General features: G+C 35.4%; 2 protein-coding genes across 2 annotated transcripts; one reads left to right on the top strand and one right to left on the bottom strand.

Annotated features, from left to right (window-relative positions):
* Positions 1-617: 617 nt before the first annotated feature.
* On the bottom strand, positions 618-13,025 carry LOC117925438 (1-acyl-sn-glycerol-3-phosphate acyltransferase LPAT1, chloroplastic). Its single transcript, XM_034844444.1, has 8 exons — positions 12,868-13,025; positions 12,747-12,790; positions 6,515-6,604; positions 2,605-2,799; positions 2,107-2,513; positions 1,848-1,949; positions 1,188-1,492; positions 618-916 (listed from the first exon to the last, which is right to left on the bottom strand). Exons 3-7 carry the CDS (start codon positions 6,591-6,593, stop codon positions 1,277-1,279), a joined length of 999 nt encoding a protein of 332 aa, XP_034700335.1. The 5' UTR covers positions 6,594-6,604; positions 12,747-12,790; positions 12,868-13,025; the 3' UTR covers positions 618-916; positions 1,188-1,276.
* A 1,863-nt stretch (positions 13,026-14,888) lies between these two features.
* LOC117924759 (APO protein 2, chloroplastic-like) lies at positions 14,889-16,112 on the top strand. Its single transcript, XM_034843475.1, has 2 exons — positions 14,889-14,899; positions 15,223-16,112. The coding sequence occupies exons 1-2, from the start codon at positions 14,889-14,891 to the stop codon at positions 16,013-16,015; spliced, it is 804 nt and encodes a 267-aa protein (XP_034699366.1). The 3' UTR covers positions 16,016-16,112.
* Positions 16,113-16,591: the final 479 nt, after the last annotated feature.

Raw genomic sequence — 16,591 nt, 5'->3', positions numbered from 1 at the left:
GAAATGCATAAAACTCTAATATTTTTCCTAATTAATAAGGGAATCTTGGATTCTGAAAACCCATTTATTTCCAAATGACCTGCCCAAAACATACTTTTCCCTTATTATTATTATTATCATCAATATCAGACAATCACACACCACATTCTTGGTCAGTACCATTGAATAATTGAAGGAGTGACGACTCAACACTGTCTATCTTGTTTCTGTCGTAGGTTGAGAGGCACTTCACCACACGGCACCTCTGCATTCGGCTCCATCAAATTCAAAACATCCTTATCAACTATCACCTCCCTTCATTTTCCAGCTACCCCCCACCCGGTGGGCTACCACAACTCAAACTTTTGTTCTTCATTCATTCTCATGCAATCGATCATGTTGTTGTCTTTTTAAGGAAACCCATAAAGAAGAGGTGTGTTAGATCCAAAGTTTTTTTTTTTTTTTCCCTATGAAACTGCCCTTTTAATAAATTAAGTGTCTGGGTTTCTTTTTATCTTTGGGATTTGGCAAGCAGGCTTCTGTTGACTAATAATCACAGAGGGAGTTAGTATTTGAGTTATAGAGATTCTGTCCTTTGAACCCACAACCGTCAGTTTCATTCCTAGGGTAAAATGGTCTAATTGAAACACAATGCATTCTTATTATATATCACTTTATACAGTCATCTCCAATTTTAGTAATCTTTCGAATATAAAAAGCTGAAGGCATCAGCAGCATTGGATCTACAAGTTGAAACTGGAAGGAAATGTGTGATCACATGTTGTGTTACCTAAAGAAAGCCTTAAACAAAATCTGTAGTCTTTGGGATAAAGTAAAACCTTCATGTTAAATGTTTGATGGCATAACCTCAAAATGCTGAATTGTTACAGCAACAAAAAGATTTGTATATGATTCAGCTGGTGCAGCTTTGCACAACCTGCAAAAGGAAAAAGGAAGAAAGTATAAGCTATGCATTAAATTTATTTAAATTAGTAGTATATGCTGTGGGAGAAATGTGCTGAGAGATGGGGAAGCACATATCTAAAATGCAGGAAAACAATGGTTTAAATGTTCAATAAAGATATCAATCGAACAATCCATTTTCTCTTGTGCAACAATCACCTTCTTACAACACAAATGTTGCATTGTTGCATTGAAGAAACAACTAACATTAAGTAGGAGAAAGCAACAGGACAAAGAGTTCGTACCTTTGGGATTATGTATCTTAATTCAATCCATGGCAAGGGAATCACCATGGAGCTGTAGAAGTAAAGGACAAAAAAGAAGGATTTATTCCTCAGCCTTTCTGATTAAGCACATCTGCAATAATGTTTCTAGCTTCATTGCAAAGTACTTCTGCATCATTTCCTTCTATAGGCTTGTGGATGACAACTTTGACAGATCCTGGATTCACTATACCCTCCATTCCTGGAGGCATGATTTTGCCTGTTCCAATGAGAACAATTGGTACAACTGGCACTCTGGTTTTTACCGCAATGCTGAACGCGCCTTTCTACATATTTTAACAGCAAGGCAAAAATGAAACAATTCAGAGCGACAGTGACAGTCTTTGAATTGCTGGAAGTTTTTTATTGGTGCGATCTTTTTCATCTTGTGTTAAGATGTAAATCAGAAAGACACAGAACTTGATGACTAATAACATAGAGGACTTCCTAATTTTTTATTTTTTATCCCTGGTTCATAGCAACCAAAAACATCAACAGTCACATTTGGCTGTCAAGACCATAGAAGAACCAAGCTTCTTTATCCATGATTCTCATGGCTAAACATAAGATAGGATTTTTTTCTATGATAGTATCTGACCTGCAGAACAGATGTTCAAATAAGAATTTAGATGAACACCTTACCTTGAAACTACCTAATTTTCCATCTTTACTCCGAGTTCCCTCTGGGAAGAAAAAGACAGACGCTCCCTTCTTGATGAGATCCATGCACCGCTTAAGGCAGTCCTGTATTGCAAAGCCAACAGAATTTAATTCCATGGTATGACTATGACCATAGGTTGAACAAGATAGAGCAAGAAAAATTGTTATATAGTGAAAAAGCTTGTTCAATTTTTTTCCACCCTAGACACTATATAAAGAAAAAGAGAGAGAAATGGAATACCAACTGGCTTCTGCTGTCCATGCGTTTCAGAGGAATGGTACCCATCATAAACATAGCCCATCCAATAATAGGAAAAAGGAAGATCCCAGTTTTGCTAATGAACTTGAAACTTCTTCCCAGAGTGAGAAGAGTATATATGTCCAGAAAACTCTGGTGGTTGGAAACATATACTGCAGGAGTATCTGGCCCAGGCAGATTGTCCAACCCCTCAAACTCAATCTTATAGAATGGACTAACAGTTAAAGTTGCCCAAATTTTGGCAACAAGGTGATGGGCTTTTCTTTTGTATCTATCCAATAGGAGCACAAAAGGATGTGCCAGCATCATCAGCACAAACAAAAAAATGGCAGCAAAAGCCGTAACAGCATAGAAGCAAATTCCTCTAAATTTAGAGCTCAATTGAAGATCTGTAATTTAAGGAAGACAATTAAAAAAAAGATTAGACACTTAAGTTTGAAGATGAGAAAGAACAAGAGCAGAATGGTTTTCTGGAGGAACCTGATAATGGATAGCCAGCATCAGGATATCCAGTTTCAGCAAGCTCAGACCTTACAACAATATTTCTGGAAAATTTATTCCAGTTCTGCAACTTATTATCAACATATGGGCTGTCAAACTCCACTTTTGGGTTGAAATAGTGCCGAGATACACCACTATATTTCTTTGGAGTACATAAGATGCTATTTAGAGCAACTGTAGAAGAAAGGAACGAAGTAAACAGATCAGAAAAAAATTCAATTTTACAAGAATAACAAAATAAATGATGGATCTTTGTAGAGGAAACTGATGATCACTGCAACCCTGAAACATAGACACAGAACAAAGGCTATCCATTTACATTATTAATCAAACAGTAGACAGTTTGCTGTAGTGCAGCATGGCAACAGAGGTGGGTATCATACAACTAATAAGCTAAGATGAATATAGGAATAATGGTAGCGTCCAGGGAAGAGGGACGCTAGAACCATTTTGAGTATTGGAAAATAGCCATATCAGTTTTCAGTTGAAGAAGCACCCTAAGATGGCTAGCAGTTGTGTGGATGTAATGTACCTTAAGGTTTTAAGGTTTTCCATGCAAAAAATATAAACCCAAATTAACCACTATGATTCAATGCAAGATATGCTGTCAGTAGTATTCTTTTGTTTTAACAGGAATTTTTTATGTGGAAGAGTCTATGATTCAGGTTGTATAATCATGGCAAAACCAGTTCACCCTCACTAAGGCCTGAAAATTATGTCAAGTTATTGACTTAAGGGAAAAGGGGACATGAACAGAACTGACATCGTTTGCAAGGTTCTAACAAAGCCAGATCTGCTAACATAGGAATGATAGCATGATTGGAATAATTCCACTATCATTCTCATAAATATTAAACAAACAACTCATCTTTGTATGTGGAACAAGGAAAAAATACTTGGTGCCACTCAATATGGCACATGGTTTGTTGAAGCCAGTTGGCTAGCTTAATCAGAGAACAATTGCAATGGTATTCTGCTTATTTTGGAACATAATATGTTGCAGTTACAGTTGGATCACTTCATTAGAAATGATATGCTGATTTCAAGTAAAATAATATTAGCTATCTCTCAACTCTCATACAGTCTAAACTTTATCCATGAAAACAGCAGCAACTTTGGACTTAATTATTTATTTTACACCAATGTTTTGAAAACTGGACTGGACTAGCTGGCTCAATGGGGTGCCTTCCTTTCAGGAAAGAGTATGTTGCTCTATTTATCTGTTTATCTATTTATTTATTTATTTATTTTGATAGGTTTATCTGTTTATCTATTTATTTTGGTTGTCTTTTGACTATTTCAGAGAACCCTTAATTGACCTTGCATGGTACTATACATGAATTGACAGCTTTGCTTTCTGAATTTTGAGCTAACACATCATGGTTTTATAAATATCTTCCATGCTCAATATGTTAATGCTATTTTGCTATTTTCAGAAGCTTCAATTGGCTCTATTATATGATATAATAATAGATGGATGTAATCCCAAAAGAACAATAGAATTTTGAATCACATCCATTGTCATTGAAAGTTGAATCACAATTTTTTTCAACTTAAAAAAAATGAATTTAAGAATAACCTTCACACATAATTCAAAGTAACAAATATGAAACAGAGTATCAAACAAGATAGCATTTTGTTTGCTTCACTGTTTAAGACAAAAAAAAAAATTGGTGATTTAAAAAATTTGCTTTTCTCTAGGAGTTTCAACATTTTGCTTTTGAAGACAAATTGAAAAAAATTGATGCTAAGAGATTCCTTCTTCTCTTTGTTTAACATTGCCAGGAAAAAGGATGATCTGGTGGTGGATATTTGGGAGTTTGCAGGGTGGTAGCAGTCATAGGAGTCCTTGCTTTATCAGGAGCTTTAATGATTGAGAGCTGGAGAGTGAGACTCTTTTCAGTTGATAGAGGTGCATAGAGGTTTCAAGGATTGTTTGGAGCGGACTAGCACCAAGGATAAGATCTTCTGTCAAATCCCTTTTTAGGCTTTGGAATCTGTTAAGCTACCAATATTCTTAAAAGTTCAAGTAGTTAAGTAGCTGGCCAATAATGTATATTAAGCTTAATTGGGCTATAGCCCTGACATCCCACTTCATGGGAAGCTTTCTTTTGGGTTTATCCATGGACTCAATAAATAGGAGAAATAAACAAGTAGTAAGGTTCAAATTCAAAAACTCTCAGAAAACAAAGCTTTAATACCATGTTATGCTTTCCCAAAAACGCAAGTTGTAGGTAATGGGCCAACAATATACATCCAACTTATTTGGGATATAGCCTTACCAGAACTGTTTGCCCTTAGGAGGCATGGGTCTCATATGCCCCACTGTTTATTCTTTTTACAAACCAAATATAAGTATGATATAACATACCTCATTGGATATAATACCTTGGAATATCATTCCATTGAATATATCATATAACATCTAAGGGTATCATATTCCATCAGAAATGATATCCTATGATATAAATATCTTATCCTATGGAAAATGATATCTTAGGTTATACATATCTTATCCAGTGACATATGATATCCTACGATATACACATTTTCTCCTATCCAACCAACCATTAGAAAATTTTCAGTTGAGGGATTTCACACAAATCAAAATATACAAGACTTTGCCTGATAATCTACATGCTCACCTTTGATAGAAATGAGATCAGCCAAGACATAGATGTGGGATAAACAAGAAGCTATAAGTTTTAGTATTAGTATCCTTTGATCAATGTTCTATTTTTATTTTTATTTTTTTGTGGTTTTTAAGCATAAATATTTTTCATTTTGCTCTAACTTGATCTATAACTTTTCTAATTTGAACTTTGTCCTTTTATTTAACAAAAAGAGCAAAAGAAAAAAATCTAATTTCACCTATACTTTGAACCTGATTTTGAACTTTTCTCATGTGAATCTCTTTATCTTGTAAATGTGTTACTTCTAGGTATTTAAGGCCTTGTGAAGACAGATCATTTGTGATTTTTGAAAAAAAATTCTTTTTTAATATAGAGGGAAACTCTAATATCCCAATTTTTCATTAGGAAAAGGACATGTGGTAGACCCCGGATACACACATTCACCTACAAACCAAAGATAATTTTTGAATGCTACTGGTCCAGTATAGAAATATGTAAGTGATTCTAAAAGCCAATAAATGGTTTGTTTTCAGGTGTTCTGCAAAAAAGCAATTTGTCCTCAGGCATAAATCAAGATGAAAAATCACATGCATCAATTGTTGGGACGAATTTTGTAAGATTTTTGACAATTAGAAAACAATAATTGGTAAATTTGAATATCATTGAATTATACTGCAATTTCAATGATTACTGTATCAAAACCTTTTCTGCCATGGCATAAAAAATAACCTTATTTCAACAAAATAAGGCTACATGAAAGGTGAAGCAGTGAGACAATGGCTACCAAACTGATTCTGTGATTAAACCTCCCATAAGGACCCTGAAGCTCTCATCCCTCTTTCACTGGAAACATATTTGTTTCCGTTGAACTTCAAAATCCCCAATCCTATCTTCAACCACTTGTCATAAGCTAGGCTCTAGGGCACCGAGACTCTTATCCATAAGTACATCCTTCTCCCTCACAAAATCTAAATTAAAACCCAAGCTAAAATAGACTACCAAAGGTCATTGTGAACGCCACAACCACCAGTTCTACAAAGAGTAGATAAATGAAATATATGTTATAGAATTATATATAAAAAATCCTGACAGTAACACTGGGTTGTCAAAATAAATTTCTAATTGACAAAGGCAATTAAGCAAGCATAGTTAGGACCACATTTAGAAGTGCATACATTCTCCAATGCTGCATATTAATAATCATAATTTGAAAGTGATGTACAATGCGCTTATACAGTAGAGATGTATTTACTTACAGTTATTTGAATTTCTCAAACTTGGATGTCTACATGGAGGGCACCCTATATGAAGTCCTTTATAAGTGCACGACTGCATGGATTGGAATGCTAATATCAAAAACGTGAAACCAATGAATTTATGGAACAGTTTTTTAAAAACTAAATCTTAGAATACCCATCACTCATTTAGGAACAGAAATGCAACTTATCAATATCTTAAGTAATTGGGCACAGCAGACACATTGATTGCCTCCACGAGGATGTCCAGGCAGTCATAAACATGAGATACCGTGTGCTATTTGATAAGGGAGTTGTGCATAAATTGAATCCAAATGTGGTTTTACACAGATCAAGTAAATCCAACCTAACTTAATAGTAGTCAACCTAACCATATAAGAAGACATGTAGGATACAAAGCAACTAAATATATCACAAATTACAACTTCTTATATATTTAATCTCACCGCTTACACATAGGTTCCATGCGTTTTTGTGCTAGAACACCTTAAATCATTTGACACAACCATCTTTGATTAAAAAAGATAAAAATAGAAAAAAAAAAAAAAATAGTATGTCAAATTCTTTGTGGTTTTTGTAGCCACATGAGAAAGTACATGAAAATTATCATCATTTAGTTTGCAACATAAAATCATACACAATAATGTGGACTAGAAGCATGTTTAGTTTTTCCAAGAGGTTTTTTGATGGGAACCAATCTCCAAGATCTAAGAAAGGAATAAAAGGAGTTGGGTTGTGAGGCTAGGGAAAGAGGCGGATGGAGCACTTGTGAGGCTAGGGAGGCTTATGGAGTTGGGTTGTGGAAAGCAATTAGAAAGTTGGGGCACCTAGTGACCCCTAGATTTGATTTTGTGGTGGGTGATGGAAGGAAGGTGAGCTTTTGGAAGGATAAGTGGTGTAGAACTACTCCTTTGCGTGAGTCATTCCCCTCTTTATTTGCCCTAACAACTTCTAAAGAGGCTTGGGTGAATGAAGTTTGGACAGCTTTTGGGGAAAGGGGGGGAAGTTGGAGCCCTTGCTTCTCTAGGCCTTTCAATGATTGGGAGATGGAAGAGGTGGAAAGGTTGTTTTGTTGTTTGGGTGGGAAGAAGGTAAATGTGGATGAGGAGGATAGGGAGAGGTGGTTGGACTTGAAGGATGGCTTGTTCTCGGTTAAGTCCTTTTATAGAGCCTTGCAGCCGGACTCTCTAGTTTCTTTCCCTTCAAAGATTATATGGAAATCTTGTGTGCAGCCTAAATTAAGTTTTTTTTGCTTGGGAGGCTTCGTGGGGAAAAGTCCTAACATTGGACCGAATTCAGAAGAGAGGTTGGGCTTTAACTAATAGATGCTTTTTTTGCCAAACGTTTGAGGAGTCTATTGATCACCTCCTTCTACATTGTGAAAAGGCAAGGGAAGTGTGGATGTTGCTCTTTTCATTGTTTGGAGTGTCTTGGGTGTTTCCCTCTTCAGTAAGGGAAACCCTCTTAGGGTGGAGGGAGTCCCTGTGGGTAAAAAGCGTAAGGCTGTGTGGCAAGCGGGTCCGTTATATTTGTTTTGGTCCATTTGGAAGGCAAGGAATAGAATTGCCTTCGAAGATAGTGTATTGTCCATCCAAAGGTTGAAAGCTTCTTTTGTGTATTTGCTGTGGTCAGAGACCAAATTGTTTATAAAAGATGGTCCTTTGACCTTAATAGATTTTATTGATTGGGTGAGCTCTCGATGAAGGAGAAGGTTTTTTTTGTTTTCTTGTTGTTTTGGGTTCAACTGTAAGGGGGTGAGTGTCTCTATATTGTACATCTTTGGGTTGTTATTTTAGCGCCTCTTCGTAATACATTTCTTGCGCTTATTTATCAAAAAAAAAAGGAATAAAAAGAAATAAAGTAATCCAAATTACTCTATCAAAGATATTTAGGTCAATTTGCAGTTTTTTAGTTTTTCTAGAGTCATAATTAATTAGTAATTGATATTTCAGTTTCATATAGAATTTGGCAAGTTTTTTATTTCAAATTTCTCCTGCAAAGACATTTTAAAATTTCAAAACTTTTTATGTTTTAAAAGGTCTTTCTTCTCTCTAAAGCTTTTAGTTGAGTCGTTTTTTTTTCCCCTGATAAGTAAGCAAGGAAATATATAAATAAAAGAGAAGGAAGCTATACACCAAAGTACAGCTTTTGATTTAGGAGCAATAGATCAGAAGTAAGAATTGCTGATGACCAGTTTTTCAAATTGCTGATAACCAGTCTTTCAAATTTATTCTCTTCATATATTCCATGTTTTGGTGGTTAAAAAGTAAGAATTGTTGATAGATCTTTGTCCTCGGTTGCAGGAAAGAGTTCTAATGTTGAATTCGGTTCTTCATATTCCTAATCTCTCTTACAATCTTTTTTCTGTCAGCAAGTTTACGAAAGATTTACAATTGTGTTGTTGAATTTTTTCATACTCACAGTGAATTCCATGAGTTGGATTCAGGTAAGAGAACTAGCATTGTTAGGGGGGTGAATGGGCTGTACTACTTTGAAGATGATGCTGCTCTAGAAGGACAAGCTCAAGTAGTGAAGAAAACTTCTTCTCAATCTAGTGTGGATGAAATCATGTTATGGTATTGTAAATTAGGGCACTCTAGTTTTCTTTATTTGCAAAAAAGTCCATTGTATAAATGCAAAATTTGTGAATTATCAAAACATCAATGATTTCATTTTTCATTACAGCCTTATGAAAAATTTGCACTATTTGTTCTTGTGCATGGTATATTTAAGGCCATTTAGGTGTGACTAACATTTTAGGAGCTAGATGCTTCATTACTTTTATTGATGATCACACACATCTTTGTTAGATTTATTTGCCTAAAGAAAAATCTGAGGCTGTGAGAACAAATTTGAGTTTTAAGAAGTGATAGTACGAGAGTATTTTTCAAATATCTTAGGGAGTTTTTTTTTTATCAAAAAATGGGATTGTTCACCAATAATCACGTGTCAATACACCCCAACAAAATGGTATTGCCAAAAAGAAAACTAACATTTGTTGGAAGTTGCATGCTCATTAATGTTCATCTCTAGGATGCTAAAACACTTTTGTGGGGAAGCTTCCTATTTGATAAGCCACATGGCTACATGTATTCTAAACTTTCAAACTCCTTTGAGTGCATTCATACAAATTTATCCTCAAACTAAACTCTTCACCTCTCTCCCACTTAAGACCTTTGGTTGTGCGGCCTTTGTTCATGTGCATAATCACCTTAGAAGCAAATTACGTTCATGGGTTGTCAAATTTGTTTTCTTGGGATATTCACCTAACAAAAAAGAGTGTAAGTGTTATGATCCTGCATCTAAAAAGTTGTTTGTCACCTTTGATATCACATTTTTTGAAAACAGGTTTTTTTTCCCAAACTTCTCTTTAGGGGGAGAATTCTATGGAATATCAGTTTTGGAAATCTTTTTCTATCCCTATTATTCAAACCCGAGTGTCCAACATGAGCTACTACCTTCATCTCATCTCCCAACTCTTCAATGCCACAAACTGTGATTGAAAGGCAAGTTGTAGATGAAGTCCAACACCCTAAGCTTTGTGTCTATTCTAGGCAGCTTTATATAAAGGGGCAGAACATGCTCATCCTCCATGAGTGCAAAGTCATTCCTTGGATCTGAATGCTATAGAAATAGAAGTTACAAGTACCTCTGTCCATAATAGTGCATCCATTCCTAAAAAAACAAATGACCCTGACATGCCTATTGCTCTTAGAAAAGGAACTAGGTCATGTACTCTTTATCCCATTTCAAACTTTGTGTTTTACCACAGGTTGTCATCTTCTTACCGAGCCTTTACTTCTAACCTTTCTAGTGTAGAAATTCATAAATTTGTACAAGAAGCTCAAAAGATTCCAATATGAGGAGAGGTAGTCCTAGAGGAGAGGAGGGCACTATCAAAAGATGGCATTTGACAATTAATCAAAAGATTGCACTATCAAATGCAAGGATGATGGGACAGTAGATAGATACAAAGCAAGACTTACTGCAAAAGAGTATACTTAAACTTATGGGATTGACTACCAAAAAACTTTTGCTTTAATGGCCAACATGAATACGATTGGAGTACTATTTTTACTTGCAACCAACCTAGGATGGTTGATGCATCAACTAGATGTCAAGAATGTGCTTTATGGAAGAGAAAAAGTGTGCAGACTTAGGATATCTTTATATGGCTTAAGACAATCGCCTAAGGCATAGTTTGATAGATTTTTAAACTCCATTCGAAGTTCAGGATATTCACAATGCCAATTTGACCACACTACGTTTTTCAAGCACTCAACCGAGGGCAAGATCACTAGCATTATTGTATATGCAGATCATATTATCCTGCTTAGAAATAATGAAGTTGAAATGACAAATAAGAGAAATCAAGAAAGTACCTGCTCAGAAATTTAAATTAAAGAGTTTTGGTCCTTTGAGATATTTTTTAGGCATAGAGGTAGCTCGGTCTAGCAAGGGTGTTGCAGCCTCACAAAGGAAGTATACACTTGATTTGCCAAAAGAAGTGGGCATGCTAGCCTGCTAGGATGTAAACCTGGTGATATTCCCATTGATGCCAATCACATAATTCGGTTGTCCAAGAAAGGGAAAGTAGTTAATAGAGAACACTACCAAAGGTTATTTTGTGAGTTAATCTATTTGTTACACACTAAGCCAAACATAGCTTTTTCAGTTAGTGTTGTGAGCCAATATATGCCCTCACCAAGTGAAGAGCACATGGAGACAATATACAAGATCCAAAAGTACTTAAAGAGGACACCAGAGAGAGGATTGCTAATCAAAAGAAAAAACCTATTACTAGTAGAGGCCTTCATGGACGTTGCCTAGGCAGGTTCCATTGATGACAGGAGGCCAACCTCAGGTTTTGGCACATTTCTTGGGGGAAATCTGTGACTTGGAGAAGTAAAAAAGCAAGCGGATGTTGCTAGAAGTAGTGCAAAAGCTTAGTTCAGAGTTGTGGCACATAGGATGTGTGAACTTCTTCAGCTAAAAAACCTCTTGGAAGAACAGAGGCTCCTATGAGACCATACTATGACAAGAAGGCAGTGATAAACATAGCTTATAACACAATATAATAAGACAAAGATGGAGAGACTGATCAATGCTTCATAAAGGAAAAACTGGAAAATGAACTAATTACACACCTTTCATTCAAACAAAGGAGTAGTTGGCTAACATATTCATCAAAGGACTACCCTACCTAAACCAACATTTCCAACTAACATGTTAGGTTTTATTGATATCTTCAATCCAGCTTAAGGGAGAGAATAAAAATGTTCGACTGTTTTAGAAGCTATTTTCTAGGAGAACTAGAAGTGATAAATCTGGTTAATAGGCCTAGAAAAAGCATGGATCGTTATCTCCTATTTAAATTAGTTTCCTATTCAAATTAGGATAACTATTGTAACAAATCCTATTCCTATATGTTTGTAAAGTCTATATATATTTTGTATCAGCTGTATCCATTTCCTTTAGAATCAATAAAAATAAAAATTTTTCCCCAACCTGTTTTCACCTACCATACAAAAAATTGGAATTTCTGAAATTAAGCCCATGTTCCAAATGAAAGCAATGGTGGGTTCAAAGGTGTTCTTTCTTACCGAGGACTACAGTACTATCCTAAATAGAGACCATAAACAACACTAAACCCCACCTAGAAAAATCCCACTGAAGAAGAAGAAACACTAAACCTCACCAAGAAAAATCCCACTGCATACTCTTCCAAAAATTATTTGCCATTGCAATGGTTGCAAATGAAATTAAGAAGATAGGTGAGAAGGCAAAACAAGTAATCCTCTGTTCATACTCATGAGTATTGGGCTCATATTTAATCTTTCTAATTAATGAATCTTGTTCAAACCAAATTTCTCATACAAACAGTTTGATCCCAAAGACATAAACCTCTAAATCTAACCGTCTTATAATGGAATCATCAAAGAAATGCATAACCAGATTGTCAAAAACTGAAATCTTGCATAGAAAAGGGTATAAACTTGATATTTTAGGTATTTCACAATTTTGAATCCGAAGGGAAAACATAACAAAATCAAGAGCCTGAAATCAACTGTGTACCTAATACAACTACTTGGGATGGTTGATTCAATCGGGGAATAAAATAAAATAAAAGAGACTTTCCTTTCCTTCCCTTGCTTCTCTTTTCTCAGCAACCAAACAGAGCATAATACAATAGAGAGATGAATCAAAGAGAGACAGGGAAATGAAAACTCACAGATAGAAAAGATGATGAAAAGAAAACCACTGATTCCTTGTTGCCTGAAAATCAACGTCCAATAATTACATGTTAACAAGAGAGAAAGCCAAAAACCAGGTAGCAGTAGAGAGAAACCTACCAAAACGACGGAGAGGAAGAGATGGGTGGAAGGAAAAGTGGTGGTTGGAAAAGGTTTGTGAAGAGACTTGCATTGATGAGATGCGGCGAATCAAAACACCAAAAACCAACACTCCGAGCAATCTGCAGAGGGTTTTCTTTGCGGTTTAGGTGGTGGGGTTAGTGGGGTTTTAGGAATCTACAGATTCATTGGCCATTTGAAAGGGCATGTGGATTGTACAGCGGCGACCAGTGTCCGCAAACAGCCTCTCCACTTCTCCAATTCCAAGGCAACCCCTCCTCCTTATCCTCTTCCCACTGCCTTCTGCCTTGTCGACAACTCCAAAGGACAAACAAATTAAGCCAAAAACAATACTGCTACTTTCTCATCTTATCCCCTCCCCCTATTACCCAGACAACCCCATTTCTCAAATCTCCCTTACCTCTTATGGCACCCACTTTCTGTTCTTCAACTCTGCATACAAATCAAGTGAGTGAAGGCCCGAGAAGAGAGACTGTGAATTATTGAAGATAATCAGTAGATTGAATATTGTTGGATTTTGATTTCTGATGATGGGATTTTGTAGAAATTTGAATACTTTGCGTTTGTTTCAACACTATACTCGGTTGATTCAGAAAAAGGAAGCACAGTATTTGATTAGGGCTGCCAGCACAGTTGTTGAATATTTTTGTGAATTTTTTCTTCCAAATCACATCCATTTTATTTTTTATATTTTTATTATTTCATGATTTGAATTAGTTTTAAATTAAACTATTTATAATTTATAAACTTAAAACTTATTGTTTTAATTTTACTTTAATATTAATGTCATTTTATAAGCTAAACTTAAGTTTTTTAAAAACTATTAATTTAACATTTTTATTCTTATTAATTTTGATTAATATTTATCTTATTAAATTTAATTGGTATTTACATTTATTAATTTTAAGTAATAAATTTATTTTTTAAACAATCGTAATAAAATTATCATAATAATGTAAAATAGTTAACAAATATAATATAATATAATACAAACTTTTGCTTGATGTAGATAAAGAAGACAAAAATAAAATAAAATAAAAAATTAAGATTAAGAATAAGTTAATATTAAAATAATTTTAGATAAATATTCAATAGTAATAATCATTTCTTATGTTATGTTAGGTGAAGATTTCATACTAAAATTTTCAAGATTTTGAGTGCTTCTTCAATGTAAGAAAAATTAATATTAATTTTATAAAAGAAAATATTTCTCTTTTATATGTTATCTAGAATGATGTAAAATATTATTTTTGTTTGTTTGTATGAATCAGATACATTTGATATGAAAAATATGTTAGAATATTTACTTTTGTTTATGATTGAAAAATATGAATATATCATGTTTTTTGTAAGTTTGAAAAAATGGAACAAAATGTTTGATTCCGATTTATTTGGCTTTAGTTAATGAGATTTGTTAACCTTTTTTACCCTAGTTAATGAGATATAATTATTGATCTTTACATTTTTTGATGAGGGAAATAATTGCTTTAAATTCCAACCTTTATGGGAGGTTGTTAGTACTATTAATGCTTAGTTCCATCACCTTAAAAGTGACAAGTTTGAGAGTAGACACCAATTTTTCAAAGTATCACCTAATCGGATACCATTTGTTATTGATAATTGGAGTAAAAATATTTTGAATTGATATGAAATTATTATTGACATAAATATGAAAATGTTTTATTGAAAAGTTTTTAATATTTTATAATATTTGAACTCAAAAGTTTTTATAAAAAGATTCTATAATATATCTCCTATTTGTATTTATAATTGAAAATTATTAATTCATGAAATTGTATTAATATTTCTTAAGCTTTGAGTTCATTCCTTCTCATTAACATTTTTTTTAGGTACTCTCAATTTGGGCGATGAGTGGATTCGATTAGGTTGAAAAATTGTCCTTATTAGGATTTTTAGTTTAAACTTTCATTTTTGAACATTGTTTAAATATTAAAATTTAATTAGTGTTTGAATTGTTTAAATTTGATATTGTTCGAACAATGTCACAATGGTTAAGTTTTGAGGATTATAGTATGTTTGAATAGAAATTTGATAATGGGTAACTTCCTAATTACAAGATGATTGTTTGAATTATTTGCACTAGGGTACAACTTGGTCAGGTTGACCTCGCCCAACTCGAATCTAACTTAGTAGTACAGATTTAGATAAACATTTTCATTACTTGAATTGAGCTTAGATTAAATTTTTTCAACCCGGGTTGAACTCAATTTGTTGTTAAGATGTTTGAAAGCTGTTCCTTTATGTTCTAGGGTCTGGTAATGAAACTCGTGGTTGAATATGCTCCAATAACAATGCTTTGCAATAACTTTGCAGGTGGTGTAACGAAATCCGCGTTGGACATGTCGGGCACCCATTCAAATCATGTAGAGGCCCACAGGCTTCAATCCGCAAGGGTGATCATGAATGGACAAATGCATTCATTGAAGATATATTGGTACCTGTTGATGCTTTTCACCTCTTTGACCGTCTTGGCAGGCGTATTCCTCATGAGGAGAGATTCTCAATTCCTAGAATTCCAGCTGTAGTTGAGCTCTGCATCCAAGCTGGGGTTGATTTACCTGAATTCCCCACAAAGAGTGAATTCATAGATGCAGATGAAAGTGAACTGCCGGACCCTGTCCCTGAAGTCCCCAAGACACCGCTATTAACCGAAATACCTGACTCAGAAATCGAGGCCCCATCTAGTGCAGAAGAAACAGCCTTGCTTGCTGAGGAAACACTTAAAGCATGGGAGAAAATGAAGGGAGGAGCCAAGAAGCTAATGAGAATGTACCCAGTAAGGGTTTGTGGATATTGTCCAGAGGTGCACATAGGGCCCTCCGGACACAAAGCGCAAAACTGTGGAGCTCACAAGCACCAACAACGGAACGGGCAGCATGGCTGGCAGGCAGCTGTGCTCAATGACTTGATACCACCAAGATTTGTGTGGCATGTTCCTAATGGGCAACCCTTGCAAAGGGAGCTTAAGAACTTCTATGGTCAAGCCCCTGTTGTGGTGGAAATGTGTGTGCAGGCTGGTGCGGCTGTGCCAGAGCAATACAAGCCAACCATGAGGTTGGATGTGGGGATCCCAACATATATTAAAGAAGCTGAGATGGTAGTCTGAGGTGAATTTTGGTTAAGAGTGTATAAAGTGTGTAGAATATTGAAAATAAATACAATATTTTATTTATTTATGAAACAAATATTTGGCTTTTCCTTAATCAGAGGAGTGAAAGCGAGAGCGATTCAACCGGTGAGAAGGGGAAGACGAAGCCACACCAAATGTGAATGGATCCCTTTCTTTAGCTTCCATTTCCTTTTTGAGTCTCTCTCTCCTTTCTTTGTTTAGCTTCCAATTACTTTCACAAACAAACCGACAACATACAAGACGTTGAGTGCAGTGCAGATCTCTCAAGATGGCAACTCCAGCGAGGGACGGGAAGAAGGCGGGCGAAGCAGGGGCTCCAAAGATGCCAGCGGCGGGGCAGCATTCGACGGAAGTACTTCACCAGCGGAGCAAACTACCTCATAGTCCACTGAAATTGGCGATTGGGGGGTTGGCATTTGTGGCAGCTCTGAGCTACTTCACCTTGTACACCAAGAAAAAGCCGGAGGCCAGCGCCCTGGACGTTGCCAAAGTTGTGGCCGGCGTTTCCACCCCTGAGGACACCCATCCCCGCAAGTAGGTTTTGCTCTTTTT

The sequence above is a fragment of the Vitis riparia genome, chromosome 11 (genome assembly GCF_004353265.1).
Source record: "Vitis riparia cultivar Riparia Gloire de Montpellier isolate 1030 chromosome 11, EGFV_Vit.rip_1.0, whole genome shotgun sequence".
Lineage (NCBI taxonomy): Eukaryota > Viridiplantae > Streptophyta > Magnoliopsida > Vitales > Vitaceae > Vitis > Vitis riparia.
This window is presented reverse-complemented; position numbering and strand designations above follow the sequence as displayed.